This window comes from Oreochromis niloticus, linkage group LG13, assembly GCF_001858045.2.
Source record: "Oreochromis niloticus isolate F11D_XX linkage group LG13, O_niloticus_UMD_NMBU, whole genome shotgun sequence".
Taxonomy (NCBI): domain Eukaryota; kingdom Metazoa; phylum Chordata; class Actinopteri; order Cichliformes; family Cichlidae; genus Oreochromis; species Oreochromis niloticus.
The window spans coordinates 25,764,165-25,778,825 of record NC_031978.2 but is presented as its reverse complement, the minus strand read 5'-3'; the positions used below and the strand labels follow the sequence as shown (position 1 = coordinate 25,778,825).

Here is a 14,661-nt window from a genome sequence, read left to right as displayed (position 1 = left end):
TACATTTATGTAGAATATTGTAATATAAAACATTTCCATTTTGAAGAGTCTGAATCTAACTCAGACAATTGTACATATTAAATGACACCAGAGAGCATTTAAGTAGTCAAGGAAGACGAGTGTCTGTTTGAGACTACAGTCAGCCTACCTTTAGCTGAACTCTGACTAAATTTATCTTTAAGGACAAAGTGCATTGGAACTTTTAAGTTAGTCTTAAACTCAGGTTTAACTTAACAGCTTTATCCAAAGAATAACCCTAGAACTGCAATCCAAACAAGTAGGACATTTAGAGGTTGCTGTGCTTGCTTGAAATTGCGCGTTTCCGTGGCTCAGACTGACAAATTGTTCGGACAACTTTGGGCCCATTAAGAGGCCTCATCAGACAGTGAATAGACCCGCTTGTTGTACTCGAGGATCATGTTTCATGCACCAGCTCTCTGTCAAAGTTGAAGCTCCAGTCTTTGCAGTCGGATGACGTGGCCGAAGGTTGCGGTAGATGCGCCGACAGAGTTTCTATAGTCACCGTGTATCCATCGTTTTCTGCGCTGACTGGACACCGTCAGCCACGTGCCTCTTTTCAGCCAATCGGACGTGCGTACGACGAACGCTCATGAGGCTCTTACGCCATATGCGTACGAGAGCATCCCTAAAAATTGCCTCTGTCATACAACCAGGAAGAAGGTGGGATAGCCGTGCAAAGCTAACATCCCCAGTCTTTCTGCACACTTTTTTTTCCGAAAATAATGGGATCTTCCAGGTGGAAGGTGGTAGCGGCGGTGTTTTTCGCACTTGTGTGTTCTTTATCACCTGTCGATGCAGACGAACATGACCACACGGTAAGACACCTTTTTGAGAGGCCGACTGAAAAGGGGGAGCCTTGAAAATAATGGACGTTTGTGCTCTGTGTAACCTGCTAACTGTAGCCGCGACGGCTAGCTACACCCCACAAAACAGAATTAAAAACGTGACAGGGTTCATGACTTGGTCTTTGTGGGTTATATACTGGTACTGGGTGAGCTATCAAACGAGTAGGCATTCATTTAGCCGGCTAAGTTGTCACTACTTATCGGCCTAAGTGCTTATGGGTAACGTTTGCTTGCTAGCTTGTTAGCACATCTTCCAAGCTGGTCTTTACAACCTTACTTGAGCACCGGCGGAAGCTGCACTTAAGTTAGCAGCTAGTTAGCATGTAGCTAACGTTAGTTAGTTAATCAAAGGCAAGATTTATAATACTGCCGTCCGTTTAGCCTCGCAAACACAATTAATGAAAATCATTTACTCTTGACATCGATTAAACTTAAGGCCCTCTTCATATGACTTTTGTTCTCAGTTGTCAGATCCAGCCGCCCTAATTACACCTGGCTAACAAGATAATAATGTGCATTACATTGTTTTAATGATAAATGGGGCGCTAATGTGGGAAAGCTGTTAAGTAAAGAGGCGGATGTTGCATTTAAGAGAACTTCCTTGCCAGTGGTACACATAGCTAACACACAATAGTGCTACGAGGATGGCCCGATAACAGTGTGAAAAGAGCCTGAAATTTTCATTTGTTTGCATGATTTATAACGTGATAGTGCTGTGAAAGTTGCTGCCATTGTTTTAAAAGTTGTCGGCAACTCACAGAAGTTTCTTTGGTGCACTATCATTAGAATAAGAATAGGACACCAGTAGAACTTGCAGAACTGGTGTAGCATTCCTGGATTTGATTATCAGAGTCCTCCTGTTTTCCTTTTGCAGTACACAGATAAGGAGGAGGTAGTTTTATGGATGAACACAGTGGGGCCTTACCACAACCGACAGGAGACATACAAGTATTTCTCGTTGCCCTTCTGTGCGGGCTCCCAGAAAACCATCAGTCATTACCATGAAACACTTGGAGAGGCTCTGCAGGGAGTGGAGCTTGAATTCAGCGGCTTGCAAATAAAGTTCAAAGGTACTTACACTGACTTTCACCTGTTTAGGACTTATGAGTCAGCAAGATCATTACAACTAAAAAATGTTGCTTGTCTCTGGATGTCTGGCTTCATTAATTCCACATCACTTCCTACACTTACTAAAAATGTGATCTTTATCTCTGTAGAGGAAGTCATGCAGTCAACATACTGTGAAATAGAGTTGGACAAAGCCAAACGGGATGCTTTTGTTTACGCCATAAAGAACCACTACTGGTATCAAATGTACATAGATGACCTGCCAATCTGGGGTAAGTGATAACCACTTTTTTTTAATTAACACATATTTTTACATGTTTCTTTTGTTTTGTCCAACTTCTGAGGTGTGTTCTTATTATTATAAATGTAGCTAGTAATAGGTATAATATCGATCTGCTGAGCATTGATATTGGGCGACATTCATCTTTCGACTGTTATTAGCCTGTAGGCACATAGGATTACATTCACTACTAGCAGTGTAGGGAGTAGAATAACCAAAACCCAACAGCAATGAAAAAAACATAGGCAAATTTAATTTTAACATCCCTCTCATCTCAGAATTTCACGCATGCCATCTTACTGGCTATTAGTGGTGATGTGGCATCCAAGAGCTGTGTCAAAGTGCTAATATTTAGAGTAGAGTGACCGACATTTTCATCCTGATGGTGAAGAAGTAAAACCAGTTCTTATTCTTGAGATGACTGGTCCATTTATTCTTTACCGGTGTTGTAGGGAGGTGTAACAGGACACAATGTCACGTGTCAAATGTCAAACTAAAAGGCACTCAAGATTTAGTCTATGTTGTGTTGTATTGTTTTTGTTTTGAATCACCTTAATTAGTGCAGTGTACCAGTTGATTAACTTATATTTTTAGTGTGAATCCTCATCAGCTTTACATTTTAGAATAGTTTTTTGATATTATTCTGACTGAAAAATATATTAATGAGTGGAACTATTTTGACATAAAATGAATAAAGACACTGGATGTACTGAGTGTTAGGGCTGTCCAGAATAATAATCACTTCCCAAGGTGAGCTCTTCAGCCCATGTGTTAAAGACAATGGCTGTTGTGTTTTGGTTTTTTTTTCATCTTTATTTGTGTGTAAAATGATAAGTCGGAGAGAAAGTTGGAAGCAAAAAAGAGTCAGAAAGAGTCAGAAAGAGTCAGAGTGCTGTTCCTGTGCCAAGCAAGCAACACACTGTTAAGATGTGTAGGATACGGCCTGTCTTGTATTTTTTTTTTTTTGCAAAGAAGCTTAACATAAAACAGAGTTGTCAAATTAGCAACAAATGGTTTATATTTCCAATTTGATTGCTGAATAAAACCTAATGAATATTAAAATAGTTGAATATTTGGATACAGGGCTTATAAAAACTCTCCTGCAGCTCTCAGTATTCCTTTCACATATGTAAAAGCTTTTCACATAAACCTTGAATTGCTTCATAAGAAGGATATTAATGACTCACTATTGTTACTGACTCAAGACTGTCACTCTAACAAGCCGTCAGTGTGATCACTCACATATGTTGGAGTAGTACAATGGTGCCACTCCTACCCTGTTTAAACAGACTATGCAAGCTGATGTAGAAGGAAGTGGGAGGGGCGCTGGTATTTGCTCAAACGTTGCTGAGTTATGTGTCGCATAATTAGGAGTGAATATCTATAAGTCTAACGTCCGGGTTGCTATTGTGTGAGAAGTGCACTGCTGTGCCTTTCTTTTATGAGATGAGATGTTTATCAGGGTTATTTAGCTCAGCAACTGCAGACCTGTCGTTCATCACTTTCAGAACTTGCGCACTTGTAGTACCGCTTAATAAAGTGAGTTCGCCTGCATAATATGTATGCTAGAACAAAATTTCCCGTCTACATTAATTTGTGATGCAGAATGTGCAACAGTTTTTCAGGCGTTAAACATTAAACAAACAAAAAAAAGTTAAAATACATGTAGCCACAACATTAGATTTTTATGTTACCATTAGTCATGTCCCCATGTAGTGGAGTAACGGGGTGCTGATTCATAGTTCTTGCTTTGCATCAGACTTCTTTGCTCAGCAATGACCTTTTATGAAAACTAAATCCTGACTGTAACAAGTGAGTAGAGAGATTATGCTGTTACAAAGTCATCGAACCTTGCCTTTATTTGGCATTTACACCCTGATTGTTAGTGTTGTATAACTAAAGGTTTGCTGCGTTTATTTTCACCTGTCCATTGGACCACTGCTGAACGAGATCTTGAGTTGTTTTTTTGTTTTTTTTTAAAGGTATTGTTGGTGAGGCAGATGAAAATGGAGAAGAGCACTTCCTGTGGACGTATAAGAAACTAGAGATCGGCTTCAATGGCAATAGAATCGTTGATGTAAATCTGACCAGCGAAGGCAAAGTCAGACTTGTGCCAAACACAAGAATCGCAATGTCCTATTCTGTGAGTACTTTTTGATTAACATTCTGGGAAGCTAAAAATCATTGTATATATGCCATATTTAACTTATACTCTCTTGGGGATACATAGGACATGTAAACACATGCATAAATGCCAATGAACCTCTCCTATCCAGGTGAAATGGAAGAAGTCAGATGTAAAGTTTGAAGACAGATTCGACAAGTACCTTGATCCATCCTTCTTTCAGCACAGAGTGAGTGAAATAACTTTTCTGGTTTTTCACATGCTTCCTCATGCCAGTGGGGATACCATTGGCTTGTTGTAACAGCACAACTCTGTATGACATTTCAGAAGATGCAAGTTGAGCCTTGCACCAGATGTAATGTAAATGACCAACCTGCTCAATAAGAGTCTGTTTTGTTTTTTCCCATGCAGTGTCATAATTCATTTGTTTTACTCAAGTGTGGATATTTGATGTACTGTTTTGATGCAAAGAGCTTTCCAGTGTTGCTACCTCTTAAAGAAAATTTTTGATTTTACTATATGTTTTTTTTGTTTGTTTGTTTTTTTTAGATTCACTGGTTCTCCATCTTCAATTCCTTCATGATGGTCATTTTCTTGGTGGGTCTGGTGTCCATGATTCTTATGAGAACACTAAGAAAGGACTATGCCAGATACAGCAAAGAGGAGGAAATGGATGACATGGTAAACTTTGGATGTATTTGCATGCTTTAACATGTAACTAAGATCTGGTCTTGTTGTTTTTTCTCCCCATCACGCTTTTCTCTGAGTTTCCTTATGTTGCTTTGTACCAACAGGATAGAGACCTTGGAGATGAATATGGGTGGAAGCAGGTACATGGAGATGTGTTTAGGCCGTCAAGCCATCCACTGATCTTCTCTTCACTTATTGGCTCCGGCTGCCAGATTTTCTCAGTCTCCCTCATCGTTATCATCGTTGCTATGGTTGAGGATCTGTACACAGAGTGAGTAATTGAACATTTTGTTGTGATTGTAAGATTTCACTGAGGACTGTTGTTGATCTAGTTTTTAGCTGCTAAGCTGATTTCTATGTATTGGATCCCTTATCAAAAATCTTTGTCATCTCTCACTTATGGTTTTATCCAAGAGCGAGGTTCAAATCATTCAGCTAAAATTTAAATATGAAATAATCAGGAAAATCTGTACTGTGAAAATGCTCCTTTTTGTGTAAAGCTGTGAAAAGTTGCACTCTCCTAGCACCCCCACAACTAGATGAGCTTCCAGGTTTAAAAGCCTCTAAGAATTTTATTCGCTTTCTTTGTTTAGCCTGAAAAGTATAAAATGTGCATTATTCTGTGTTTTAAAAAGTTTTACAGCAAAACAAATAAGCTAAAGTAAAAATACAGTTTTTGTTTGCAGAGACTGCTGGCTTTATAGTGATATAATGACTTCAGCTTCTCAGTCAAAAAAAAGTTGTCTGGCAGCACGGGAAGGCAGTGGAAGTATTCTAAATAATCCCAAGAAATCATTTCATGCAGTCTTGGCTCTTGCAGAAGTGAAGACTGAGTTGTTGGCTTTTATTTTTAGTCTCCACAGCTATGGTAAAAATCCTATTCTGGTATGTCTAGTGGCTAATGTGGCTAAGGTTACAATTACCTTTTGATGTAAGGCTCAAAATGCTAATATTGAAGAACAATTGGAGACTTTTAAGATCGATGACTGAAGCCAATAGACAAGAGTTTTGTGCGGGTTGTGTTTTTGTGTTGCGTCACTACAGAGAATGGGTATGAAGGACTGTTAACCTGGTGTAACATGCAAGCCATTTTTTCCCACTCTATAAATCCGGATTTTATATTATAACATCTGAGAAAGTTAAAGACGTGCTGTGATTTTGATAATAACATTTAATTAGATCGCTCAGACAAAGAAGTGGGAGAGATACTGTGCTGCTCCCATTGGCTTCATTTCACTGTCATACCTTTTCCTAGAAGAGGTGGGGGGAGCAGCAACTCAGTTGATTTTAAAGCTACAGACTTTGAAACAGGCATTGTAGAAAAAAGAACATCTGTGCTATATTTGGGAGCTACATGTTGAAAGAGGTGTTCTGGGAACTTGCATTAACTTGTTAAAAAAGCATTACCGGTACCTTACATTTTGAGTGGTCTGCTACCTTACGTTAGTTTGTTGTAGTCTGTCATGCTTAACATTAAAAAAATGATTAGGAAAATAGAAAGAAGATAGAAAAGAATAATTAATTATCATTTGTGTATAAATAAGAGGAAATTTTAAAAAAGAAGGTAACCATTTTGTAAATCAAGGAATCAAGTGGTTATTTCTATCGTTCTTTTGCTTTAGACAAAGAATTAGGTGCAAGTGTGCTATAAAATACTACAAAAATTATATGCAACTCCAAGGGGAGTGGTCTTCACTTGCCTTAACTTTTTCTTTTCCCTGTAGGAGAGGATCCATGCTGAGCACAGCCATTTTTGTGTATGCTGCAACCTCTCCTGTCAATGGCTACTTCGGGGGAAGTTTGTATGCAAAACAAGGAGGTAATAAAATAGTTCATTTTCTTACAAACACAATATGTTCGACATGCCCTGCTAAAGCAGATTGTCGTGTTTTGCCGTCTGATTCATTTATTTATTTTTTGGCTTAATACAGGCAGGAGATGGATTAAACAAATGTTCATTGGGGCCTTTATGATCCCAGCCATGGTGTGTGGGACTGCCTTTTTCATCAACTTCATCGCTATTTACTACCACGCCTCCAGAGCCATCCCATTTGGAACCATGGTGGGATTTCACACTGCAGCACCTCCCTAAAAACCACAATGTTATGAAGAACATCCTCCAAGTCAAGAGCTAGCATTTAAATTGTCTGGCCACATAGATCTCTGGTATCAGTGATGGGATTTAGTCTTGGAGGGGAACACAACTGAAGTAATGAGAAAAGTGTACTAACAAATTTAAACACAATACACACACTTCACCTGATATTTATGACACCGGAGTCCCAAACCCACCATAGAGTTTTAATTCTGTTTGCTTTAGTTCTTCATTTAGTGCCAAATGTTTTCAGACACTACAGCAATAAAAAAATGCACACACACAAACATTTCACATATTTTTTAAATTGCTAATTACAAAAATTACAAACAGCTGTTTGTTTGCTCCACTCAGTGCTGCAAAGCTGATCAATCAAAAGTGTCACGGAATAGCCATCGTTCCCCTGACTCAGCCAAACCTCAGAAACATCTGGGGCAGGGTTTTTGCTCTTTCTGTCCAAACCGGAGCATCTGCTGATGAAATCCATTCATCTGTTACTCTTCCAGTTTAATGAACATTTGAGTTTGTACCATAAGATCACGCAGTGAACATTAACTTCTGTAACACAGTCAACAAAATTAAAACAACTGATTGGGGATGTGAAAACACCCTGGATAATGGCCGTAAATACAGACCGCCCAACTAAAACAATTAAATGTTTGTTGTCTTTGCAGGTTGCTGTCTGCTGTATCTGCTTCTTTGTCATCCTGCCTCTGAACCTCGTGGGAACAATTTTGGGGAGGAATCTGTCTGGCCAGCCCAACTTTCCCTGCCGAGTTAATGCTGTGCCGCGGCCGATCCCTGAGAAGAAATGGTAGGTGTGGTTTGACGTGGACAGTCGCAGGTGTCTTTGCCTTAGTGACAGAGACGTGGGGTCAGATAATGCATATAGTGTAACAGGAACTCTGTACTACCCTGATCTCACCACTTTCAACAGTTTTTGTTTTTAATCTTGTCCCTCTATGATGTCAGTGAGAACACATATCCCTAAAATAATTCTTTCATGCAGACCCTGCCCTAAATGCCGTTCAGGCCGTTAGTTTGTAAGGGGAACCGGTCAGAAGAGAGTTATTTATGATTCTAATAAGTGGCAGGTTTCCTTTGTTTTGTTTATAAAATGTCAGAAGATGTAGGTTTAGCTTATCGGATCAGTGGGCAGTGAGAATGTCGTACTCGATGCAGGTGACACAAGGTGTTGAATGGCCTGTGTTTAAGTTGCCAGATGTCAGGTTTAAAGTTCAAAACATTTTAGCTGTCTGCACAAACACTTTTAGGTTATGAAATATGGAAAAGCGATCGACTGCAGGTTTATTAACATTTACAACGTTCTGCCAAGCACTGTGGCCTGCTGCCAAATGGAAAAGGTAGATGTGACCTAAGGCCATTGTCTGACTCTACTCGAATTTCCAATCTGTCGACTTTTCCCCCCTTCTCGCATTCGTAAAACAATTCGTAATGTGTCCTTACCCTGAAGGGGGACTCTGACACGAACACTCAAGGATACATGGCCACGTCAATATGTTGAATTTTGTGCTCTCAGGTTCATGGAGCCGGCTGTCATCGTGTGCCTTGGAGGAATCCTTCCATTTGGTTCCATTTTCATAGAAATGTAAGTGTATTGCAGTGTTACTGAGGGACTCGGTTTAAAATGATCCAGACAGCCATGTTGAAGTGGGTTTTTTTTTTTTTTTCCCCCCCCTCATGTGACAGGTACTTCATCTTCACATCTTTCTGGGCCTACAAAATCTACTATGTGTATGGCTTCATGATGCTGGTCCTGGTTATCCTGTGCATTGTGACTGTGTGTGTCACCATTGTGTGTACATACTTTCTTCTCAATGCTGAGGACTACAGATGGTGAGTTTTTCCCACATGGATCTCTGGAATATCAGCCACAAAGTTGAGGCATTGTCATCCTGTCATCAATCCTCATTCTCGTTTGCTTGTCCCTCTCTTCCAGGCAATGGACGAGCTTCCTCTCTGCTGCATCCACTGCTGTTTATGTGTACATGTACTCCTTTTACTACTATTTCTTCAAAACTAAGTGAGTTTTACTCTTTATTAATCCGATGAAACATCCTGTTGTAGAAGTGCTTACATCTTACACACCTCTTACATTTTATCCTGTTGTATTTCAGGATGTATGGGCTGTTCCAGACATCCTTCTACTTTGGCTACATGGCTGTGTTCAGCACTGCCCTGGGAATCATGTGTGGTAAGTTTTAGGTCCACTTAATTTTATATTGTAGGAGGTCCAGGCCCTATTCCATGAAGCAGGTTTAGCTAACTCTGAGTTTGTTAACCATGAGATGGGGGGGAAACCCTGGTTTTCTGTGCCAGGAAAAAAAGTTAACTGAGTTGGTTACCGTGGTAACAGATCATGAACTAAAAAACTCTTGAGTTTTTCTCTGCACCTGAACCAGCTGATTGACACTCACTCCTTCCTCATTTGTAAAGTCCCTCTAAGAGCAAATGAAAGAGCAACTTAATTGGCAGATGTTTATGTTTTTAGAAGCAGTGAAATCCCACCTTAGATGTTAGGTTGGAAAAAAAATCACATCAGGGCTGTTACAGCCATTCACTCATCAATATATAAGGATAGAGACGGACAGCTCAGAATAAAGTCTATGTAGTCTACATGTTTCTTACTCTGTGGACAGTAATCCAGCAGTCACACTCTTAGTCAGTTCCTCTGAAACATTACTGTAGCAGTTAATGTTTAACTTAAATGTATCTGCATAATAGCTTGCATCTGTATAAAGATGCATAATATATGATCTGTTGTCAATCATTTGTCATGTTGTAAAAGTCACACCGATGGGGAAAATGTCTGTTACAGCTGGGATTTTGGAGACGGTGAATATTTGAGTGAAGATGATTTTAAGACTTGAAAACTGGACTAAATTTATTTAAAGTGTCTTTTTATATGCAGCTGCAAAGCAGTATTCTGAACATATCTGCTGAAATTTGTTCACAGCTTGAGATTCAGTCGTTAAATGCTTTCAACATTTTAAAAGGTTTGAAATTCAGACTCTGAATCTCAACATATTTCCCACTAAAAATCACAAATCAGTCTCAGTGGGTCGACAGAGAACAGGATCTGCCCAAAGGCTCCGTAACAGATTAGCAAACGGGCCGGAGTCTACTTGCAAAGCAGGAGAGATCGAAACCTGATGAATAGATCACAGGTTCAGACCGGATCAGGCCCTCATCCAGTTTAGGTTCATCCTGTCTGGATCCATTTATAATGACTTAACATTTCCAGATAATAATTTTTTCAAACAACGCAATGGTCATAAACTGTAGAGCAGAGAGGGAGAAAAAAACTGTTATAATTTAATAAAAACGCGTCTTGAAGGTGGATCCACCCTGCAGTCTGCTACTGTCTTCAGTTTCTCTCACCTACTCTCTGGCCCCGTAGGGTTAAAGCTAAATAATAAGATTTAAATATCAAACCTAAAATTAGAATTCAAGCTTCATTTAATGAAAGTTCAAGCCGGGTAAGTGATGATCCAGCTTTGAACTTCTCTCTCTCTCTCTCTCTCTCTCTCTCACACACACACACACACACACACACACACACACACACACACACACACACACACACACACACACGTGTATATCAAACTTTTATTCTCTCTATGATGGTGACAGAGCAGACCAAGCTCATTAAAATCTCTTTTCTCTTCTTTGCTATTTAAGATAACTGTCACGGTCCACACTGACACACATTCATATTCCTTGGTTTACTGGATTTAAATAACACTTTTTATTTACCCGTTGCCATAGTGAATTGTGGTATCAGAGCTCCATTGATGATGGCTTTCTTTCTCCACTCTCACATGCTAAACTCAGGGTGAACATACTCAGAGTTGATTGAACTTACTCTGCTCAGCTGGTCTGGAACAAGAAACTCAAAGTTAATCAACTTTGAGTTTATTTTTAAACTCAGAGTTTGTTGAAGACTCATCTCAGAATAGGAACTATTTGAAGTTATGCCAAATGTAAATAGCTGTTCACTTCATAAACACCAGTGGTCTCATTTATAAAGGGTTGGTTTTGTGATTATGTGACTTTACATACAGTTCGTTTAAACAAAAGAGAACAGAAATAAATAGATGTGATGAATACATGATGGGCTAAAATCTCAACTACCACGTCTCACTTCGTGTCACATGTTGGTTACACATCCACTTTATTGGAAACATACAAATAAGCAGTGTTATTTGTGCCAGTGAGGCGTGACGCCATAAAAAATAACCCTTAGCAAAATCCAGTCTGACATTAAATTCTGCTCAAGATTTCTCAAGTTCCTCATCACACCCCCCACCCTCTGAGCACAGAGACTGAGACAGTTCTTACACCGCATCTTACTCATAGTGTGGAGCAAATTCACCTTTCACTGAAGTTCAGTTTTTAAATATCTCAGAGTGGGGGATTATTACTCAGTTTTGGGGTTTTTTTTAATATCATTTGGAGAACTTGTGGATCAATTTGATTGGTGTAAAAATGCAAATATTGAGGTGATACTTGATGGATCACTGTCACAGCAAGAACCGTTATTTACAGCATTCAAACTGTGCTTTACATTAACAGTTTGTGATTAAATTTGGGCATTTAGAGGATTTAACCTCGCTTTACTTTTTAGTGAATGAAACATGCCTTTTGGTTCCTGCCTTTAAAAAATGTTAAAGGCAGGAAGCAGCAGCTTCCATAATTTAACATGACCATTTTTACAGTCTTCCTTAAATTCATGTCTTGCAAGGTTTGCTTTTCCTCTTACCTGCACAAATTTCCTCTAAATTGCTCATTTTCACATGAAGAATGCCACCTGCTCATGAATGGGAGTGCATTTGTGATCTTGTGCAAATTCTCCAAAAATTGCTGCAAATTATCATCCCAGATGGATTATTTTTGTATATCAAGCTGCAAGTCTAGCTGTCAAAAATCAAGAGAATCTGGGAAGTCTGTCAGCAGACACGGGGGACCTCGAATAATTTGAAGATATTAATACAACTGCTGACATTGTATTGTTAGACGTGCACGGTACTGCGACAGGAGTAAAGGAGAATTGTTGCTCAAACAGAAAGTGGTTTACGGCTTAGACAGGTGGTGGTCGAGGGGACGTGACAGTCATAGAGATGGATGTGAAAATATTAAACAGCAGGTGGTACAATGGAGGGGGCTATAGAAGTACAGTAGACAGCTGCTACGGTCAGCAATCTAATAAAAGCTTTTCACACCTCCCTGTAAACGATGAAATTACAACGTTAACCTGAAAATTCATTCATAGTCAAACGTGGAGAAAAGCACACTGACTGTATATGATTTAGGCTTATTCAGTATGAAAAATGTTAGTTGTATGTACATACAAGTAGTTCTTGCATGAAACCAATTATCTTTTTAGAGAAATCTTATTTTCTACATCGGTTATTCAGCTCTAAGTGCAGCTAAGTAGTCTTTTCCCCACCAGCTGCAAGCCAAACTCATTTTTCAGCTGAAAGAGTAATAAGCCAAGGCTGACACTCATGTACCTTGAAGGACCTTTGTGGAGCTTTCTCTGATCTGCATCAGGTACTACAGTGCCTCCTGGGCTGGCTGTGTGTCTGACTGCTCATTTTGTAGATGTGGGATGTGCGTTTCTGTGCTAAAACCTTTATTGGATACCTCACCAGTAATCATCCTGTCGCGTGATGGATTTACCTGCAAAGTAACAGCAGAGGTTGATACGTGGTGCTGTCAAACAAAAAGCAACTCGCTCACAAATCATCTTTTGCTTTTCAGGTGCCGTAGGATACATGGGAACAAGTGCCTTTGTGAGGAAGATTTACACAAATGTGAAAATTGACTAAGAAGTAAAGCAGCATCAACACAGGGATGTTAATGGATTTGCCTAGGCGTATCCCAAAAGACGGCGGGCACAAGTCATTCTTTATTACTTTTCTTTCTTGCAAAGAGATTGTGAGAATCTCACTTTGTACAATGTAGTTTTTCCATATTTTTTTTTTTTCCTCTCTGAAAGATTTTCAACGCCGCAACTCAAAAGTGAACAACAGGAGACCTGCGGAAGAGATATCAAACAACTTTTGATTTTTATCAGTTGCTTTCAAACAAACGTTGAGGGAGGGGGCGAATGTTTAAGGCTGACATGGCTTCTCTTTCCCAACCCAGTCCCACCTGAGACCAGAGAACATACAGTACATGTGATATTGATGGAGTGTAGCTCTCTTCAGTGAAGAGGCCTGAGTGTATTGAAAGCCTTTGTTCTGTTGTGTCAGAATATTGGAGAGTTGGGTTTGTGTTTGTGTTCTGACTCTGAAGTCTATTTTGTATTCATGAAGTCACTCGAATTATTGTTACTATAGTACAATTGGTTGTTTCCATTGAAATCCACTGGGAAAAAAACAAACAAAAAAAAACCTAAAAATGATCACCCAATAATCATTCCCCAATTTCGATTATTCTTAACTCCCTGTTAAGGTAGCAGTCCATCCAGTCATGAGATTTTAGTCCTGCTGTAGTTTACTGTACAGACAAAGAACAGAGGGACTGAGCAACAGCTGAGGTACAGCAAGAGCTGATTTTTTAAAAAAAATGGATGTTTGATGTGATCCCATTTATCTGTTTAGTTTTATGTTTTCTAAATGTTTGGGTTTGAATGAAGTCTACATGTAAAGATAATATATGGATGGTGGGCAGTGTATATAACCTTAATAATGTACCTTTAGATGTAGATCCCAAATGTATTTTCGTTGTACAGATTTACTACAGGGTGTTGTTTTTCCTTTCTTCCAAAAATGAATCGTTCAGTTAAAACAGTTTGTTTGTTTGGTGCTTGGGGTGGGGCTGGTGGCGCTGTTACATCTTGCCTGAAATTGCATGAAGTTTTCACCAAATCATCAAATCAGATTTCACTTCAGCGCTGTCATTTATTTTATTTTATTTCCTGATTGTTGGCATCTTCTTGGTTTCAAAATGGAAAGGTGCATTTTGATGATTTTCTAGACACTTTATTTTGATTCCATATGTTATTTAAAGCTTTAAAAAGGCTCTACATCTTCTGGTAAGCCATTTCCATCACGTTCTGTTGCCTAACCTGAAACATCATCTGTGAATGTTCAACGGAAAGAGGCAGTCGCTTTGTTTCTGCAAACATACTGTACAAATTCAACTTTATGTACACTTAAAGCTAGATGTTTTCATAACCACACACAATGCTGCGGTGTGTTTCAAATGCTCCCCCCCCATTTTGTGTAAATTCAGTATGTACCCTACTTGTATGAGAAGTGGCATTGCCTTTTTTTTTTTTTTTTTTTTTCCCCCCTCTTGATTTCCAGTTCTCCCCCACTGAAGTTGATTTTGGCACCTCATGTTGTGTACCAATGTCTGATTAGACATTTTGAACCTGCATATTAACTTGCTGTAAAAAGAAAATAAACATGTTTATGTACAGGGGTTATTAAAGTGTGATCTTGACTTTGATGGTAAATACTGTTGAACCTGATTAGCACTTAGTGAACAGCATTTATTTCCAGAC

At 39.2% G+C, this 14,661-nt stretch overlaps 1 protein-coding gene across 1 annotated transcript; it reads left to right on the top strand.

Moving 5' to 3' along the window:
• Positions 1-612: 612 nt before the first annotated feature.
• On the top strand, positions 613-14,606 carry tm9sf3 (transmembrane 9 superfamily member 3). The gene is made up of 15 exons (XM_003441070.5): positions 613-836; positions 1,741-1,936; positions 2,084-2,206; positions 4,197-4,357; positions 4,491-4,568; positions 4,889-5,020; positions 5,134-5,300; positions 6,754-6,848; positions 6,961-7,091; positions 7,799-7,938; positions 8,665-8,733; positions 8,835-8,981; positions 9,085-9,168; positions 9,263-9,339; positions 12,909-14,606. The coding sequence occupies exons 1-15, from the start codon at positions 744-746 to the stop codon at positions 12,974-12,976; spliced, it is 1,761 nt and encodes a 586-aa protein (XP_003441118.1). The 5' UTR covers positions 613-743; the 3' UTR covers positions 12,977-14,606.
• The last annotated feature ends 55 nt before the right edge of the window (positions 14,607-14,661 follow it).

Excerpts from the sequence above, each read along its gene's own strand:
- tm9sf3 (XM_003441070.5), top strand. The coding sequence starts at position 744 with ATGGGATCTTCCAGGTGGAAGGTGGTAGCGGCGGTGTTTTTCGCACTT. Across the intron at positions 837-1,740 it reads CAGACGAACATGACCACACG|TACACAGATAAGGAGGAGGT; the intron begins GTAAGACACCTT and ends TTCCTTTTGCAG. Across the intron at positions 8,982-9,084 it reads AATGCTGAGGACTACAGATG|GCAATGGACGAGCTTCCTCT; the intron begins GTGAGTTTTTCC and ends CCTCTCTTCCAG.